The sequence below is a fragment of the Euprymna scolopes genome, chromosome 14, assembly GCF_053919585.1.
Source record: "Euprymna scolopes isolate OS-2025 chromosome 14, ASM5391958v1, whole genome shotgun sequence".
Classification (NCBI taxonomy): domain Eukaryota; kingdom Metazoa; phylum Mollusca; class Cephalopoda; order Sepiida; family Sepiolidae; genus Euprymna; species Euprymna scolopes.
This window is the reverse complement of record NC_136495.1, coordinates 123,438,674-123,455,253: the sequence shown is the minus strand read 5'-3', so window position 1 is coordinate 123,455,253 and position 16,580 is coordinate 123,438,674. Positions and strand designations below refer to the sequence as shown.

Genomic DNA, 16,580 nt, shown 5'->3' with positions numbered 1-16,580 from the left:
AATTTTGCAAGGTAAGGATAAATAACCCTATGATACCTTCATAGCATTAGTCATAGTATTTTGTAACAGATAAGAGGTTTCTGAATATAATATAATAAAATTAACAATAATAGATTAGGATTTAAAAGTAATGCTTTTCGTAAAAATAATACACACACATATATATATATATATATATATATATATATATATATATATATATATATATATATATTGCTAATCTGAAAGATAATCATATTTAATTTATTTCCCTATTCAACGAATTACATACTTCAAAAAAGAAAAAAAGAAAATAGTTAAATGCATTCAAAATTCCGATTTTCAACCTTAAAATCTGATAGTGCGCAGTTGTTTTGTGTTGTTTATTTGTTTTATTTACACTCCTCACGATACTCACAATACAATATATTTTTTCAGTTTCAGCTGATTATTTTAAACATATCTGTACTCACACATGCATAAGGGGTTAAGTAGGAGCAAAGAATATATATATATATATATATATATATATATATATATTATAAAAAGATTACACCATTATTAAGATTGTTGTTTACTACATAATCGGTGAAAATTTAGTATTGATTGGATAACTACTTGATTTTTGGTAGATTTTTAAAGAGAGGCCCCGTCAAAAAAATACTTACATTCTCCTTCCGTATTGGCTGTGCCTATACTAATAGAAATATAATAATTTAATAATAAAAAGTGAATTAACATACTAAGTATTCCTGTAAAGTTATTGATCTAAATCAATATTTAATCTAGTTACTGAACAATGGATAATAGTATTGTCTTTTAAAGTTAAATATATCTTCGGTTACTTATGGCGTTCTCGAAACCCGTAGTCAAATGGGAACGAGCAATAAAAGGAGCGAAAATTAGAAAAAGGCATTTCAAATGAAATTTTAAAGAAGTTAATATCAGGCTAACCGGAAAAAATCAGTCCGTAAAAGCTCCTATAACTCCGACCGGAAATTGTCTAAACAGAACGAAACAGATTTTTCTATAAAGTGTTAAATTCGCTGTCATTATTAAAATGGGTGGAGGGTGAGGATCATAAATTTTAGGTGTGACACAATCTTAGCTTCTTAAGGGGGAGGTTAAGTAGGCACAAAGAATATATATGTTAAAAAACACTTTGAAAATGAGTTATAAACACATTTAATTTGAAAAGGAAATACTAAATAAGTGGATAGTCCTTAATTCGTGGAGTTTCGAAGAAATGCTTTCCTTCTCATCAGAGGGTAGGCTTTAGCAAAATGCGGGATCGGATTTTTTTTTTTTTTTTGCAAAAGTATTTGATGAAACTACAAGTAAGTCAAAGATCTTACATGATAACAAAAAGTGAAGCAGAAGGAACAGGATGAAGAAAAAAGTGATTTCACGTGAATGGATAGTCTGGTGAAGGGTAAAGTATTCAATGAGGGTAAAATCCAAAACTGCAAATCCAAGAAAGTTAATTAAATTTCTATTCGAACAAGTAAAATCCAAGGGAATCGTGTCGTTCTAAGATGGTCCAAAATAATCCAAAATGTAGAAATCCGTGGAACAATTAACAAATAGGTACAAGGAAAAGGGGGAAAAATTCCAATAATATTATTAAAAGAACGATAAGATGTGCGTAAAAAAAAGAAGTACTTTAAAACTATATAATATAATATATAAAGATTGTTTATTCGTTTATTGTTTTATAAGCGATACTGCGGTGGGGGTTTACACTCCCTGAGTGCTTTAAAAGGAGAGGTTATCTGCCCTTTGTTTATATTCTAGTCGCTCCCAGATTTTGGAGACATATTATTTGTAATTAATTTATCATTTAAATATTTAAATAAATAAATATTTAAATATTTAATTATATATATATATATATATATGTGTGTGTGTGTGTGTGTGTAGTCATCCACACACGGTACTGTCTCGTTGTATCACAACTTATCAGTAAGGCTAGACTAGCGAGTGGGCATTTCGAAGCATGAAATGTTATTATTTTATATTTAATATTATAATTTTTATATTCTAAGCGGTCCTCCGCTCTTGCACACTATTTTTTGTGTGAAAAATAGCGAAGAACTGCTGGAAATATAAAAAATAAAATATTAATAATAGCTGCGCCCTGGCACACGTTGCTGCTGCTCGAGTTGGTGTAATGGAAGAATCGCCATCTCCGCTGTTTTAGCACCCCGAAATCTACCCAGCAAATATGTTGTTATATACGAACGTGAGATGGATGATTCCAACCCAAACAAAGAAGGAAAAAAAAGGAAGAAGAATGAAAAACATGGGTTCCTAGTGTCGCCTCTAAGGGAAAACTTGAAAAAAAAATAAAATAAATAACCGATGAAAATCGGGAGAAAGACATTGCACAAAGCGAAATGTAAAGGAAATGATGTATAATATGTTTTTATAAAAAACGAGAACTTGCCGAAGGAAGAAGAAAACGTAATGAGAGAAGAAATAATAAAATAAAATGTAAAGTCCGTAGAACCAGAAAGAGAGGAAAGTTTATAAAAAAATAAAAATTAAAATTAAAAAAAAACGATGGTGAACTTGCCGAAAGAAAGAGGAAACACGTAAAGAGAGAAGAAATAAATTTGAGAAAGGGAAAGATCGGCAAAACGAAAAACAGAGGGAAGATACATGGATCCCCTCCCCCAAGCAAAGAAAACAATGTGGTAATTGCCGAAGAATGCGAAATAAAACGGAATTGAAGCATCATAATTTATAATGCACTGTAATAAAATGTAAAGTGTTTTGGTTTGTGTTTGTTTTGTTTTTTTATTTTTAACCAACGTAAAATTTAGCGTGGTGCGTTTCACCTAAATTGTAGTCCAGTTCGTATGAAAACATAAACCAGTGTTCGTCCTTATGTGTCTCCTTTCGATGTGAAACTTGCCGAAGGAAGATGAACGAAGGAAAGAGAGAAGAAATAAATAAACAAAATATAATATTCGTAGAAAGAGAATCAGAGAAAAGTTTTTTTTTAAACAATGAATGAAGAAATAAATAATAAATAAATAAATAAAAAGTGAAAAGTAACGATATTGAACTTACCGAAGAAAATAGGAAACACGGAAAGAGAGAAGAAATAAATTTGAGAAGGGGAGAGGGAATATACATGGACTTCCCCCCCCCCAAAAAAAATCAGAGAAAATGATGTGGGAATTGCCGAAGAATGCAAAATAAAACGGAATTGAAGTATCATAATTTATAATGCACTGTAAAAAATGTAAAGTTTTTGTGGTTTGTGTTTGTTTTTATTTTTAACCAACGTAAAAGTTAGCGTGATGCGTTTCATCTAAATTGCAGTCCAGTTTTTTTTTTTTATGAAAACATAAACAGGCGTTCGTCCTTATTTGTCACCTGTGAATGGACACGGACGGTGTAAATGAGTGGTGGTGGTGGAAGTATGAATTTTTTAGAGAGAGATGACTTTACTACTTCCATTGATCGTAACCGGTTTTGGCAGTGAACTCTCACTAGATATATTATAGGAAGCTCTGATCTGCGAGTTAGTGGATAGCTAATATGCCTATAACACACCTCAGATATCGTGATGCAGTACATCTGCATAAAATGTCCAGATTCTTAATCCTATTAAGGTCAAAGTCAGATGGGGAAAAATAAGTTCATTTTATTTATATAGAGAAGAAGAGATAAAAAGCAGAAACCCTTCATAACCTTTAAATAAATAAATAAATATATATGCATATATATGTGTGTGTGTGTGTGTGCGCGCGCGCGCACACACACGATATATATAGATCAGACAAGGGAGGATGGGGTCTGGTGGTCTCCCTCCATCTGCAGCCTTGGACTCTGCTATTGGCTAGCATTTGGTTGACAACCCGTGCTGTGCCGATAGATATAAAATAGATTGGTTCGAGGTGCTACATAGAGCGGACTCCAAAAACCATTTAAAGATTTTGGAGGCCGTCTCTATTGCGGTGCGTCAACCTTCTTTGTGCCGGTAAAAAGAAACATAAAACGCATTGTTTCTCTTTTTTTTTCCCCCTCGTTGTGCCAATATCTTAATCGTTTTTAAACGTAAATAAATTTATTTTTTAGTGTCCCCGTACTTTTGGCACATTTAATAAGTTCCCCATTAGAACTCTTTATTTTTCGACACAATATTCTTTAGGTTGTTATCGATTTTCTCCTGACGAGATGATAGCCGAAAGAGCTCTCGAGAAACTTCCGCCTATTATTTTTAAAAAAAAAAAATATATATATATATATACATACATATATATATATATATATATATATATATATATATATATATATTAGTACTCAACACGGGTCATTAAGTAGTCCCAGTTATTTTTGTAATAAGTATATACCTTAAAGAGGTGTGGAAGTAAATTTAATCCATATTTACATATTTCAAATTCAATTATTTTCAATTTCTGGATTTCTTCCTACCGGACATATATATATATATATATATATATATATATATATATATATATATATATATATATAAGCATTAGTCACTTACCTTGGTCACTGCATGTTCCTTTTAGTACACTGAAGTCATCAATAGCTATATCTCCAGGTCCTCTCGGCCCCACGATTACATCGAAAAAGACGTTATATTTGCTGACGTTCGCTGGTACTTCAAATGATGACAGTTGCCACTCTTTACTTTGATGTCCTTGTAAGATAGAAATGATAAGCTTGTATAGTATGTTAAACTAGCAGGCCCCGTGAACAGGCGTTGTTTGGTGAAAAGTTAGAAAAGTTACAGTGGAGTACCCTCCTCGAAAGCAAAAAAATTTTTATCCTATGTTAGTCACCTAAATTCCTGAGTATGGTCAAACGGCTATTCCCGGCTCAAGAAAATTGCGAACATTGGCTACAGTGAACAAATTGAAATATCTTGCTTCTATAGTCGTCCATCGTCTGGTAGTAGCAGGTAGCGAAATCCACTATTTGTCATTGTTGGTGGTTAATGTTGCTTTAAGGTGGTTACTTACCTTTACAACTGCCACTGCCGGTATATGTCTTCCAATGTCGTTCACTGGCCGTCAGGTGATGGATCGGCCTTAAATCGGTTACTCCAAAATTAAATTGCCTGTCAGTGGAAACTAGTGGCGAGCACTTTTTGTCACTGGTGTGTAGTGTTGTTTTGAGGCGTTTGGTGATCACATGTTGCATCTGCAACAGTTGTTCATTGGTGGGCACGGCGCCCATTGGATTGCTCCGAAAGGAAAAATGTCTGTATTCAATAGTCGGGTCCTGTGGTCTAGTTGTGACTACTGTAAGCCATAGTAAGGCACTGTAATCTAGTGACGGTTATGACTGTTATCAGCTGTAACTGTAGAATAGTGATATTTTTATGTGATAACTGTCACCTGATGGCAATACCGGGAAATGGCTGCCACTGTCTATATTAAAGCGGTTACTTGTGGGCACTGGCTGCCAAAGTAACTCTTTTGTCATTGTCGGAAAATGGCTATATATATATATATATATATATATATATATATATATATATATATATATATATGAGCAAACAGTTAATAAAATATGTTAAAAAACACTTTGAAATGAGTTAAAAACATATTTAATCTGAAAAGGAAACACTAGATAAATGGATAGTGTTTCCTTTTCAGATTAAATATTTTTTAAACTCATTTCAAAGTGTTTTTTAGCATATTTTATTTACTGTTTGCTCATATTAAAGCTTTATTTCCTATTTGGTTTTATCGAGCTTTTACATCTGGCTGAGATAATCTGATAAATATCAATTCTTTAATATTTATAATATACTTTAATTTTACCATCTTGGATCATTTTGGTAAATTTAGTTGTAATTTTTATTTTATATATATATATATATATATATATATATATATATAATGTGTGTGTGTTCTTGTGTATTTTCATAGTATTTTCCTATTTAAGGTTAGAGTTAGGGCTAGGGTTAGGGTTAGCCCATTGAAACATCCAATTAATCAGTCTTTGACTTTCTAACCCTAAAATTCCGGTTTAGGAATGTACCTGTTAACGAAAATATATTAACCTACGTAACCTCTATAAGGCAGCTTCAGAACATAATAGGTGTAGCACTAAATGGAAGTATAAGTATCAAGATATCATATTCAATAATAATAAAAAGAGAAGAAACAAAAGAATTTGGTTCACTTTGGCGTACATATGTTCATAACCGAATTAACTAAAATATTCTCAAATCGTGTCCATTATTATTCCCTTCGTCGAGCAAAAATATAAATAAAAAACAATTAAAGGTGTTTTAGATTTTGTACGAGAATTTATCATTGATCAGTAAAGCTTACAATAATAAAATATCAAATTACAGAAAACAAATTACATTAAACAAAAGTATAGGTACAATATGGGAAATTAGCAAATAAGCAAGATTAGCAATAACTAAAAGAACAAAAATAACAACAATAATAATTACAATGATGATAATAGTAATAATAATAATAATAACAGAAATAATAATAGTAACATTAATAATAGTAACAGCAATAATAATAATAATAATAATAATATTAACAATAATAGTAATAATAGTAATAAAAATAATAATAATAATAATAACAATAATAATAATAGGAGCAACAATAGTAACAATAAAATAATAATAATAATAATAATAATAATAATAATAATAATAATAATAATTATTATTATTATTATTATTATTATTATTATTATTATAACAGGATAAAATTTAACCAATAATTTCGACTGAGACTACGGAATGGATTAATATGAGTGGCGTGCAATAAGTAATGCGCCTTAGTTGTCTGATCCAGCTGAAATTTTTAATGTCCAATGATTTCTATCTCTACGGGTTATGTGACAAATTACAGCTGTGAACTAATTGTGGTTTCTGTTTTATAGGTGTTGGAACTGAGTCAAGTGTGAAATGGAGCCTGTTGAATGCTGAGCACTGATTCGGTTTTTGTATTTGAAAGGACGCACGCCACAGGAGACTTTTGATGAAAGGAAAAAAACTTATGGTGATAATGACCCATCATATGACCTTGTAAAACGCTGGCATCGTGAATTAAAACATGGCCGGAAGTCTGTGGAAACAGGTCCAAGACCTGGTTGCCCTCCCCCTTCTGCCATTGATGTGGCATCTGTCCGTCAAGTTGAAGCTGCCATTTTGGAAGATCGGCGCATTACTATTTGCCAAATAGCCCAAGATGTCAAGATTAGTACAGGGTCTGTAGAAACTATCATCCATGACCATTTGCATATGCATAAGGTGTTTGCCAGATGGATTTCCAGCTTGCTTTCAACACTCCAGAAGCGAGAACGCATCGAGTGCTCGAGAATGAATTTGAAGATGTGCCAAGAAGATGAGTCAAATTACACTAATAATATAAGTCAATTACAGGAGCCTATTATTCTTCACTTTTGAGGAAATTAAAGGCAGCTATCAAAATCAAGAGGCAGGGCAAGATCAGCAAAGGTACCCTCCTCCTGCAGGACAACGCTCCGGTCCACAACTCGCATGTCGCCAGATCAGAAGCACAGGCGTGTGGTTATGAAATCCTACCCCATCCTCCCTACACTCCTGATCTTGCACCCTCTGACTTTCACCTCTTCCTAGCTATTAAGTTGTTTTTGAAAGGAAAGCATTTCCCAGATGATGCAGCCTTTATTTCTGAAGTCACATCGTGGTTGGAGGACCAACCTAAGATGTTCTACAAAAACGGTCTCCAGAGTTGCATAAAACGATGGGAGAAATGCATAACTCTGGTTTGTTCCTATGTAGAGAAAAACTAATAACTGTGCCAAGTTTCGTTGCTCTGCTGCTATGGGAAGTGGGTCAGCGGCATTACTTATTGCACGTCCTTCGTAGCAGAGAACCTCACGCTTCTTAATGCTAAATTGATTTTTGATTAACCGCGCGTATATCATAACAATGACAAAATTCGTATTTGGATTCTTCGGACTACTATTCTCATCCTGAGCTTTATTTGCACAAAGTTTTGATCGATGTAATCTTCGACATTCCTCAGCGGTATCTTGTCGAACTCGAGAATCTTTCTGTCTAACTCGTGAATCTGTACGGAATTTCGAACGGGGCCGTTTTCTTATTCACGGGAGTATCATGCTATCGTTTCGTCAGCCATGACTGGGTAGAAATTTAAAGTAATTCACAATCATATTTTTTGATAACTCGCACTTAGTACTGAAATTTCATTCTCCAGTAATGTAATTTTTACAACTGAATTTCACCAGGTACGTTATTGACTGCGCTTCTACTTAGTTTTGGCTAACGGAAAGAGAGTATGCTTCTCACGTGGATTAGATAAAGGGTTCCGTTCGAAATTCTGAGTTAGACATAAAGATGTTCAAGTTCTACATATAGATTCATGAGTTCTGTAAGATGCACTTAAAGAGGTTCAGGGTTTACATCAACCCAAACGTTGTGCAAATAATACTGCTGAAGAAAACAGTATATCGAAGAATCCAAATAATAAAAATAATACAAGCTTATTAAAAAAAAAATTAGAACAAGGAAAAAATGTTATGAATAACAATTATCGACAAGTTCTAGTTTAGATACAAGTTTTAGTGTTATTGCTACGCGTTTTGTTTGGCGCTATGTGCGAGAGTGTGACAATATTGGAAGATGAGTTGACTGAATGGATGAAACATGGATATGACGAATATCAACATCGTCGATTCGTTTATAATGCTCAGCTTCGTTTTCTCCGATCGAGTGCGTAATGCCGGAATAGACTCCGAGGGACGCTTTTAGATTTGTTGTAAAGACAGAAGTCCCCTTCCCAAAGTTTCTATGCATCACCACCACGGCGACACCAACAACTGAAAAGTGACGCTGGATAAGTTGTTTATGACACGGACCGACAACCTGGGTGTGCCAAGTTAGAATCCAGCTCAATCCACAGAAACACCTTCATTTAGTTATATTGGCAACCTTCACGTGGTCGTTCTCGCACGTAGACGATGTCTTTCTAAGACTGGATTCTAACTAGAAAGATATCGGGGAGACGAATGCCAACACTAATCATCTGTCACAACAAATTAATGATGCTGTTCAACAAAAAACCAACGACTGAACTATTTAAATGTTAAAACATGCATATCCATCTTGCTTATGGATTAACCAATCAAATCATCTGCCACCCTCGACCATCATTAAAACCTTACATCAACACATTTTACCTGTTTTCTTCTTGGGTGTGCTTCAGACATTTGTGATAATTTACTTTTACGTACCTTGTAGATAAATTTGACGACTAAGGCGGCCTTTAGTATCTTTCAGATAAACAATCATTCTTCCAACGTTTCCTTTCATGTGGTAATAGAATTGTACGCAAGATGCAGATGCTGTGATGATTTGCGGGGACATCAATCTTGAATAACTGTAACGACGTGAACCTTTGATGTACATGTAATGTCCTGAAAAAAAAATACGTGTAGCATAGAAATAGCGTTGTTCCATATTAATAGTGATATAATTTAAATTTCGCGTAGAATTTAAACATCACATTTTAGCGTAGAATTTTAGAATTCAATTTGCATATAGAATTTTAGTATAGAATTTACATGAATAATTAAAAGCATATTATTATTAGATAGAATTTTAAATAATTTTAAATACCATTGAAGAAGATGATTTTGCATAAAATTTAAACGATTGAATTCTGTTAACATACATAGAATTCAATTGTAGAATTTAATCATGAATTTAAGCATGAAATTCAATATGTAATTAAGCATGTAATATAAGCATATAATTTTAACACAAAATTTTAGCATATCGTTTAGCGTAGAAAAAGCATCGAATTTTTTTGCCAAATACATGAGGTTTGGAAACTAGTTTATCTAAAATCTTATATGAAGAAGATACGAGGGGCGTGCAATAAGTAATGTCCCTGGCCCACTTCCAGTTGTCTGACCTAGCTGAAATTTTGCATGTGCAATGATTTATATCTCTACGGGGTATGTGACAAATTACAGCTCTGAACTAATTATGGTTTCTGTTTTACAGGTGTTTGAACTTAGTCAGGTGTGAAATGGTGCCTGTTAACTGTTGAGCACTGATCCGGTTTTTGTATTTGAAAGGACGCACACCACAGGAGACTTTTGATGAAATGAAAGAAACTTATGGTGATAATGCCCCATCATATGACTTTGTAAAACGCTGGCATCGTGAATTCAAACATAGCCGGAAGTCAGTGGAAACAGGTCCCAGACCTGGTCTCCGCCCCCTTCTGCCATCGATGAGGCATATGTCCACCAGGTTGAGGCTGCCGTTTTGGAAGATCGGCGCATTACTATTCGCCAAATAGCCCAAGATGTCAAGATTAGTACAGGGTCTGTAGAAACTATCATTCATGACCATTTGCATATGCATAAGGTGTCTGCCAGATGGATTTCCAGGTTGCTCGTACCATTCCAGAAGCGAGAACGCGTCCAGTGCTTGAGGATCAATTTAGAGATGTGCCAAGAAGATGAGTCAAAGTTTTCCAAAAGATTGATTACACAGGATTAAACCTGGGTCCATCACTATGATCCAGAGACCAAAGCCCAGTCAATGCAGTGGAAGCAATTGGACTCACCACCTCTAAAGAAGGCAAGGGTGCAGCCCTCCGCTGGCAAGGTCATGCTCGCAGTCTTTTGGGACAAGGACGGAGTAGTGATGACAGATTTCCTGGCAAAGGGTACCACAATTACAGGATCCTATTATGCTTCACTTTTGAGGAAATTAAAGGCAGCTATCAAAATCAAGAGCCGGTGCAAGATCAGCCAAGGTACTCTCCTCCTGCAGTACAACGCTCCGGTCCACAACTCGCATATCGCCAGATCAGAAGCACAGGCGTGTGGTTATGAAATCCTACCCCATCCTCCCTACTCTCCTGATCTTGCACCTTCTGACTTTCACCTTTTCCCAGCTATGATGTTGCTTTGAAAGGAAAGCGTTTCCCAGATGATGCAGCCTTGATTTCTGAAGTCACGTCATGGTTGGAGGACCAACCTGGGGTGTTCTACAAAAACGGTCTCCAGAGCTGCATCAGACGATGGGAGAAATACATAACTCTGGGTGATTCCTATGTGAGGAAAGACTAATAACAGTGCCACGTTTCGTTGCTCTACTGCTATGGGAAGTGGGAAGAATTTCAGCAAATAATTTAATCGAAGAAATTAATTGTAGAAATTACAAATAGAATTGCAATATATATTTTAACAAAAAAAAAATAACCCTTAGAAATTACAAATAGAATCGCAGCATATAATTTAACCGAAGAAATTAATCGTAGAAAATACAAATAGAAATTGCAATATATATTTTAACCAAAAAATTAACCGTAGAAATTACAAATAGAATCGCAGCATATAATTTAACCAAAAACAAAATAATCATAGAAATTACAACTATAATTGTAACAAATAATTTAACCAAAAAACTTAACCGTAGAAATTACAAATAGAATCGCAGCATATAATTTAATTAAAATAAAATAACCGTAGACATTTCAACTCTAATTGCAGCATATAATTAAAAAAAAAATGTACCGTAAAAATTACAAATAGAATCGCAATATATAATTTAAGCATAAAAATTAAATTATAAAACGTTTTGCTTAAAGGATCAGATAAGTTATGATGGAGAAGATAGTAAAGTAGACAAGAGAAATTTCAATATTTTATTGTGCGTTTGATTCTCAAACTAGACATCTGTTTGTTTTTGTTGTAAAGCGTTCTTGTTATTTCATAGCCAATACTGAACATCATATTTCTGTATTATATTTATTTTTGTCTTCCTGTCTATCTGTTCAACTTTTTCTCAGAAACTACTGGGCTGATAAGCTGAAATTTTGCATGAACCTTTGTTGATATATAGTGAAACGTAGTAGGAATTAGAATATCCATTCGACGTACAGTTAGGGATTAATAATGATTAACAGCGATTTGTATTTAATGCAAAAAATGAGAAGGATTTTAACCATATTCAAACATCAAGCGTAAAGCACTCGTTCTAAGCAAACGGTCTATAACTTTTCCCCATTTTAATAGGTTAAAAGTCGTTCTTTACCAAAGATATATGAAACTATTCGCAACTTCTAATACGGGCTATAAAATTCAAGAAAGAAACTTACATGAGCTAAAACTAAAATAAAAAAAAGTATACATTACCTGCCGTTGTACCGAAAGTATGATCGGAATTTGGGCCAGTTGCAAAATGTCGAGTACTCCCATGGTGCCACTCCCATCTGTAACCGCCGGAGTTACGTTCGGTGAATCCGCATACGTCCCTCTTCTCAAAGTCACACATTAAATACGCATTCGAATCAGCTACAAATACAAAACGATGAGACACAAAAATCATGCAACGGGAAAAGGTTTACGATCTTTTTACACGTAGGTAATCTTTGTTTCGACAATCATAAATTGTGTTTGATACTGGTTGTTTGATTAGTGATCAATCTCGTATTTGATTCGATAATCAATAATACTATTCAATGATCTAGCAGTTAGTCACATCTTTACAAAGCCGCCATTCGTCTATGCATGGAGTCTTGTTGCCACATTTGGGATGATGCATCTACCACTAGCCACCCTTTCTCTCTTTCTCTCTCTCTCTCTCTCTCTCTCTCTCTCTCTCTCTCTTGGACACGGTCCAAAAAGAGTCTCGAATCTCAGATGTCCCGCGCTGTCAACTAAACTTCAGCTTCTGAAAATGTCACCGCAATGGGACATCCATGTGCTTGTTTTACAGTTATTTTAATGGAATGTGATCTGATGCACTCGCGCAACCTCGGGGTACATACCTCCGACAGACCCGTCCAACAACAATATCCCTTCTTAAATATAAATTTCAGATGACCTGGATAAGACGTTAAACTCCTTGGGAATAAGGTACAACGTCACATTGTTCTTGAAGTCAGTTCTGCTTCGCACAGCAAACGTCCTATGCTGAGTGTTTTTCATCTAATTGACACGTTGACTATGATTACTTGCCTTGATGTAAAAGCCCGCTCTTTAGTGAATAAAAATGTTTTAAAACATCGCAACACTGTAACATTAACACAAATCACAAATAATAATAATAATGATAATAATAATAATAATAATAATAATGATGATAATAATAATAATAATAATAATAATAATAATAATAATAATAATAACCACAACATTACACGAACGACAAGCTCAAAACCTGAGAAAATGTACAGAGGAAACAAACGTGCCAGATTGGATGACAAAACATAAAGCCACACTAATAAAGAAGGACAGAGAAATAAATTGCCCCATCAATTACAGGCCGATCACGTGCTTACCCGATATGTGGAAAATATTAACAGCACAACTGAAGGAACAAATCTACCACTCCCTGTTTAATCGTGGACTTCTTCCCGAATAACAGAAAGGATGATAAAAAGTTAAAATCCTAAAGGAGGTAAAAAAGAAGGAGAAAGAATCTCGCTATGGTGTGGATCGATGGTGGGCGGCTGTTGTGATAAGGCAAACTCATTTTCAAATGTTATCAGAAGAGGTGGAGAGCACTGGAAAACGTGGGAGACTTGTTTTCACTAGTGTGTGAAAGCTCCTTGTAAGCCAATCTATATATCTATAAAAGTGAAAATGTGTGTGTGTGTGTGTGTGTGTGTGTGTGTGTGTGTGTGTGTGTGTGTGTGTGTGTGTGTGTGTGTGTGTCGGTGTCTGTGTCTGTGTCTGTGTACATTTCCCTAACAAATAACTCTGTCAATTTTCGGTTTAAAGACTCAAGATTTTACATAAGAACTTTTGAGATTTGGGAAAATATTTTTAATCGGTTTTCGACCAGAAATTTTGCTGTAAATGGGTCAAAGTTCAACGATTTGACCTTTGAAAACTCTAACAAACTCCTCCTCCAATTATGGGTCTAAACACTTGAAATCTTAAATGTAGGTTACCTGGACATGGATCAAACTTTATAATTTGATTTGAGCTCAAAAACCTAAATGTTAAGAGGTCAAAATTGGGTTCTTAAAAAAAGAAATTTCACCTCTGCGATCTTAACCAAATTACTCAGCCAATTTCTGAGTTTGAAATGTTACATAAAGGGGATTCAGAGATAGGGCGGGCTCTTTAATCGGTTTAAGTCGAAAATTTGAGCTGCCAACGGGTCAAAGTTCAAAAGATTTGACCTTTGCGGTGTCTTGCAAACTACTCAGCTAATTTGGGGTCTAAATATTTGAGATTTATACGTAACGGGTAGTCAGTCATGCGGCAAGTATTTTAATCAGTTTTGGTGCGAAAATTTGGTTGCCAAAGTTGAAAGAGTTGACCTTTGAAGATTCTACCAAATTTCTCCGCCAATATTTTATTTAAACACTTGCAATTTTAGATGTAGGTAACGTAGACATAGGTATAACTTTCTTATTTTGATTGGAGACCAAAATAATAAATATTAATGGGTCAAAATTGGGGTCAAAGTTTAAAAAATTATCTTTCCGGTCTCCACGAAACTACTCAGACAATTTTTGTCTAAACATTCGAAATCTTACATAAAGTGTATTCACACGTAGGGCAAGTTATGAACAGTACATATGACCCGAGCAAAACCGGGATAAACTGCTAGTAATAATTAAATATTTTTTGATGACTGGATGCCATTAAAACAGTATTATAAGATTAATTGCTATTAATCCAAGAAAAATGATTGTTTAAAAAGCACAAGTAAAGTTTTGTTCGAAATACGAAGCGAATTAACTGTTCTACGTCAAGCAAATATTAAGTAGAATAATTAGTACGGTTGAACATCTAAGCAATAAAAGTGTTTGGGGCTGATATAAGTAAAGGCGCAAAAAATACCATAAAAATAGGACGTAGGGTTCGAATGGCGGAAAGAAACTAACATAATGATATACAATATTCGCACCAGCCGCTACATTAGATCTACTTAATTCTCTGAATGGCGTTAGAAATACTAATATATGCTCCAAGTCATTACCAAGTTTATATTGTCATTCGTTGTCTACATTTGTTTATAACTCCAGAATTATTAAACAAACAAGGGCATCTCGTTTTTGCTTTCTTCAGCTCAAACAAGAACATACATAACTGCTTACTTATTAAATAAGAACGAGCATTTCATCTGCGTCTCGGTACGAAATACGTTACTATTGTTAAACGTTTGAAGACTTCTTACACAAAGCCCAAGACAAATTATTTCTGAATAGGGTCACCGTGATACTGGAGTCATCGTGAAATGACAATCAGGTCCACATTATCTGATTATAAAGATGCGTTTTGTTTTTATAAGCGTTACAGAATTAGAAATACAATTGCATTTATGGTAGTCTTACACGAATTCAAACCACAATATAAGTAAGCAACATGTGCGTAAGTCTTACCAGAAGGTTTTAATCCTTTATAAAAAAAAATTAGGGGTTTTACATTCGTCGTGATAAATCGTGAGATTAAGTTTACTTCCGGTGTTGTATAGTATGGATAGAAATTAAATACTTACAAACCATGCAATCACCGTTGATTATTGAGACGTCATCTACAGCAATATCCCCATCGTATGATTGGCCTACAACGGCTGAAAGGACAACCTGAAAATTGAACGGAAATTGGATCAAAATAGACGTTTAAATAACTACCATGCTTAAATAAACAATAACCATGAGCTTTGTAAGGTATAATTACTCACTCCTGATACACACACATACACACACATACACACACACACATATATATATATATACAAGGTTACAAGGAGGAATTTACTAATTACGAAAATGCAAATCCAAAACCAAATATAAATATCGTCATTAATCCCAACCAAACAAAAAAGCTCAATACATTCACTGAGGATAGTAGAGCTTAGGATAAATAATAAGAACAGAATTGTAAAGAAGAATTTTACAAAATAATTTTATTATTTGGCAGAATACGACAAAGTTATGTGCTCCTTAATCCGCAGAGTTTCAAAGAATGCTATTTCTTCTCATCAGAGGAAAAAATTGTTAGTGAAATAATCAGAAAGTCACGAAAAAGTTTAACATTTCCATGTATTTTCTGGTTGCTGCATGGGTTGAAACTTAAAGTTTTATGATTTGTAGTCACAAAACTGAAAAAACATAATATGTAAATATGGAAAGCAGTTCATTTAGATAGTTCATACAAAACTAATATGAATACAGTGACTTAATAAGGAAACATACAGTGATTAGAATGTTAGAAGAACTTCTGGTATCTTCATAGCTCCCTATGTAAAGATTTATTCGATTTCTTTATGAATCCACGGTTTTATCCTTGTTTTTTTTAAGGACATGATGTTTGATCACACAGTTGGAGAACCATCATTTCGTTTTTAAATACTCGAAACAATATATCATGGTAAACAATTGATGATCTCTTGAATAAGATTAGGACTTGTGTAGATTCTTTAAACCAACTAATACAGTGTATTGCAATGGTTTAATTGACTTGCTAAAAGGATAATTTGCAAATGAAGAACTTAATGTTTTAAAATAGAGTTTTAAAAGTTGGAAAAAACTCACAGACAATATATATATATTATTTATTTATTTTTTATGTAAATACAGTCATATTTTACTACG

The 16,580-nt window shown here is 34.0% G+C and overlaps 1 protein-coding gene across 1 annotated transcript in view; it reads right to left on the bottom strand.

Moving 5' to 3' along the window:
• Window positions 1-238: 238 nt before the first annotated feature.
• The window catches only part of LOC145292798 (MAM and LDL-receptor class A domain-containing protein 2-like), a 98,263-nt gene continuing 81,921 nt past the window's right edge, over window positions 239-16,580 (bottom strand). The window contains exons 21-25 of the mRNA XM_080138837.1: window positions 15,482-15,569; window positions 12,160-12,318; window positions 9,238-9,420; window positions 4,502-4,657; window positions 239-270 (exon numbers count right to left, since the gene is read on the bottom strand). Coding sequence (XP_079994963.1) covers window positions 239-270; window positions 4,502-4,657; window positions 9,238-9,420; window positions 12,160-12,318; window positions 15,482-15,569 — 618 coding nt within the window. The remainder of the gene's footprint in view (window positions 271-4,501; window positions 4,658-9,237; window positions 9,421-12,159; window positions 12,319-15,481; window positions 15,570-16,580) is intronic.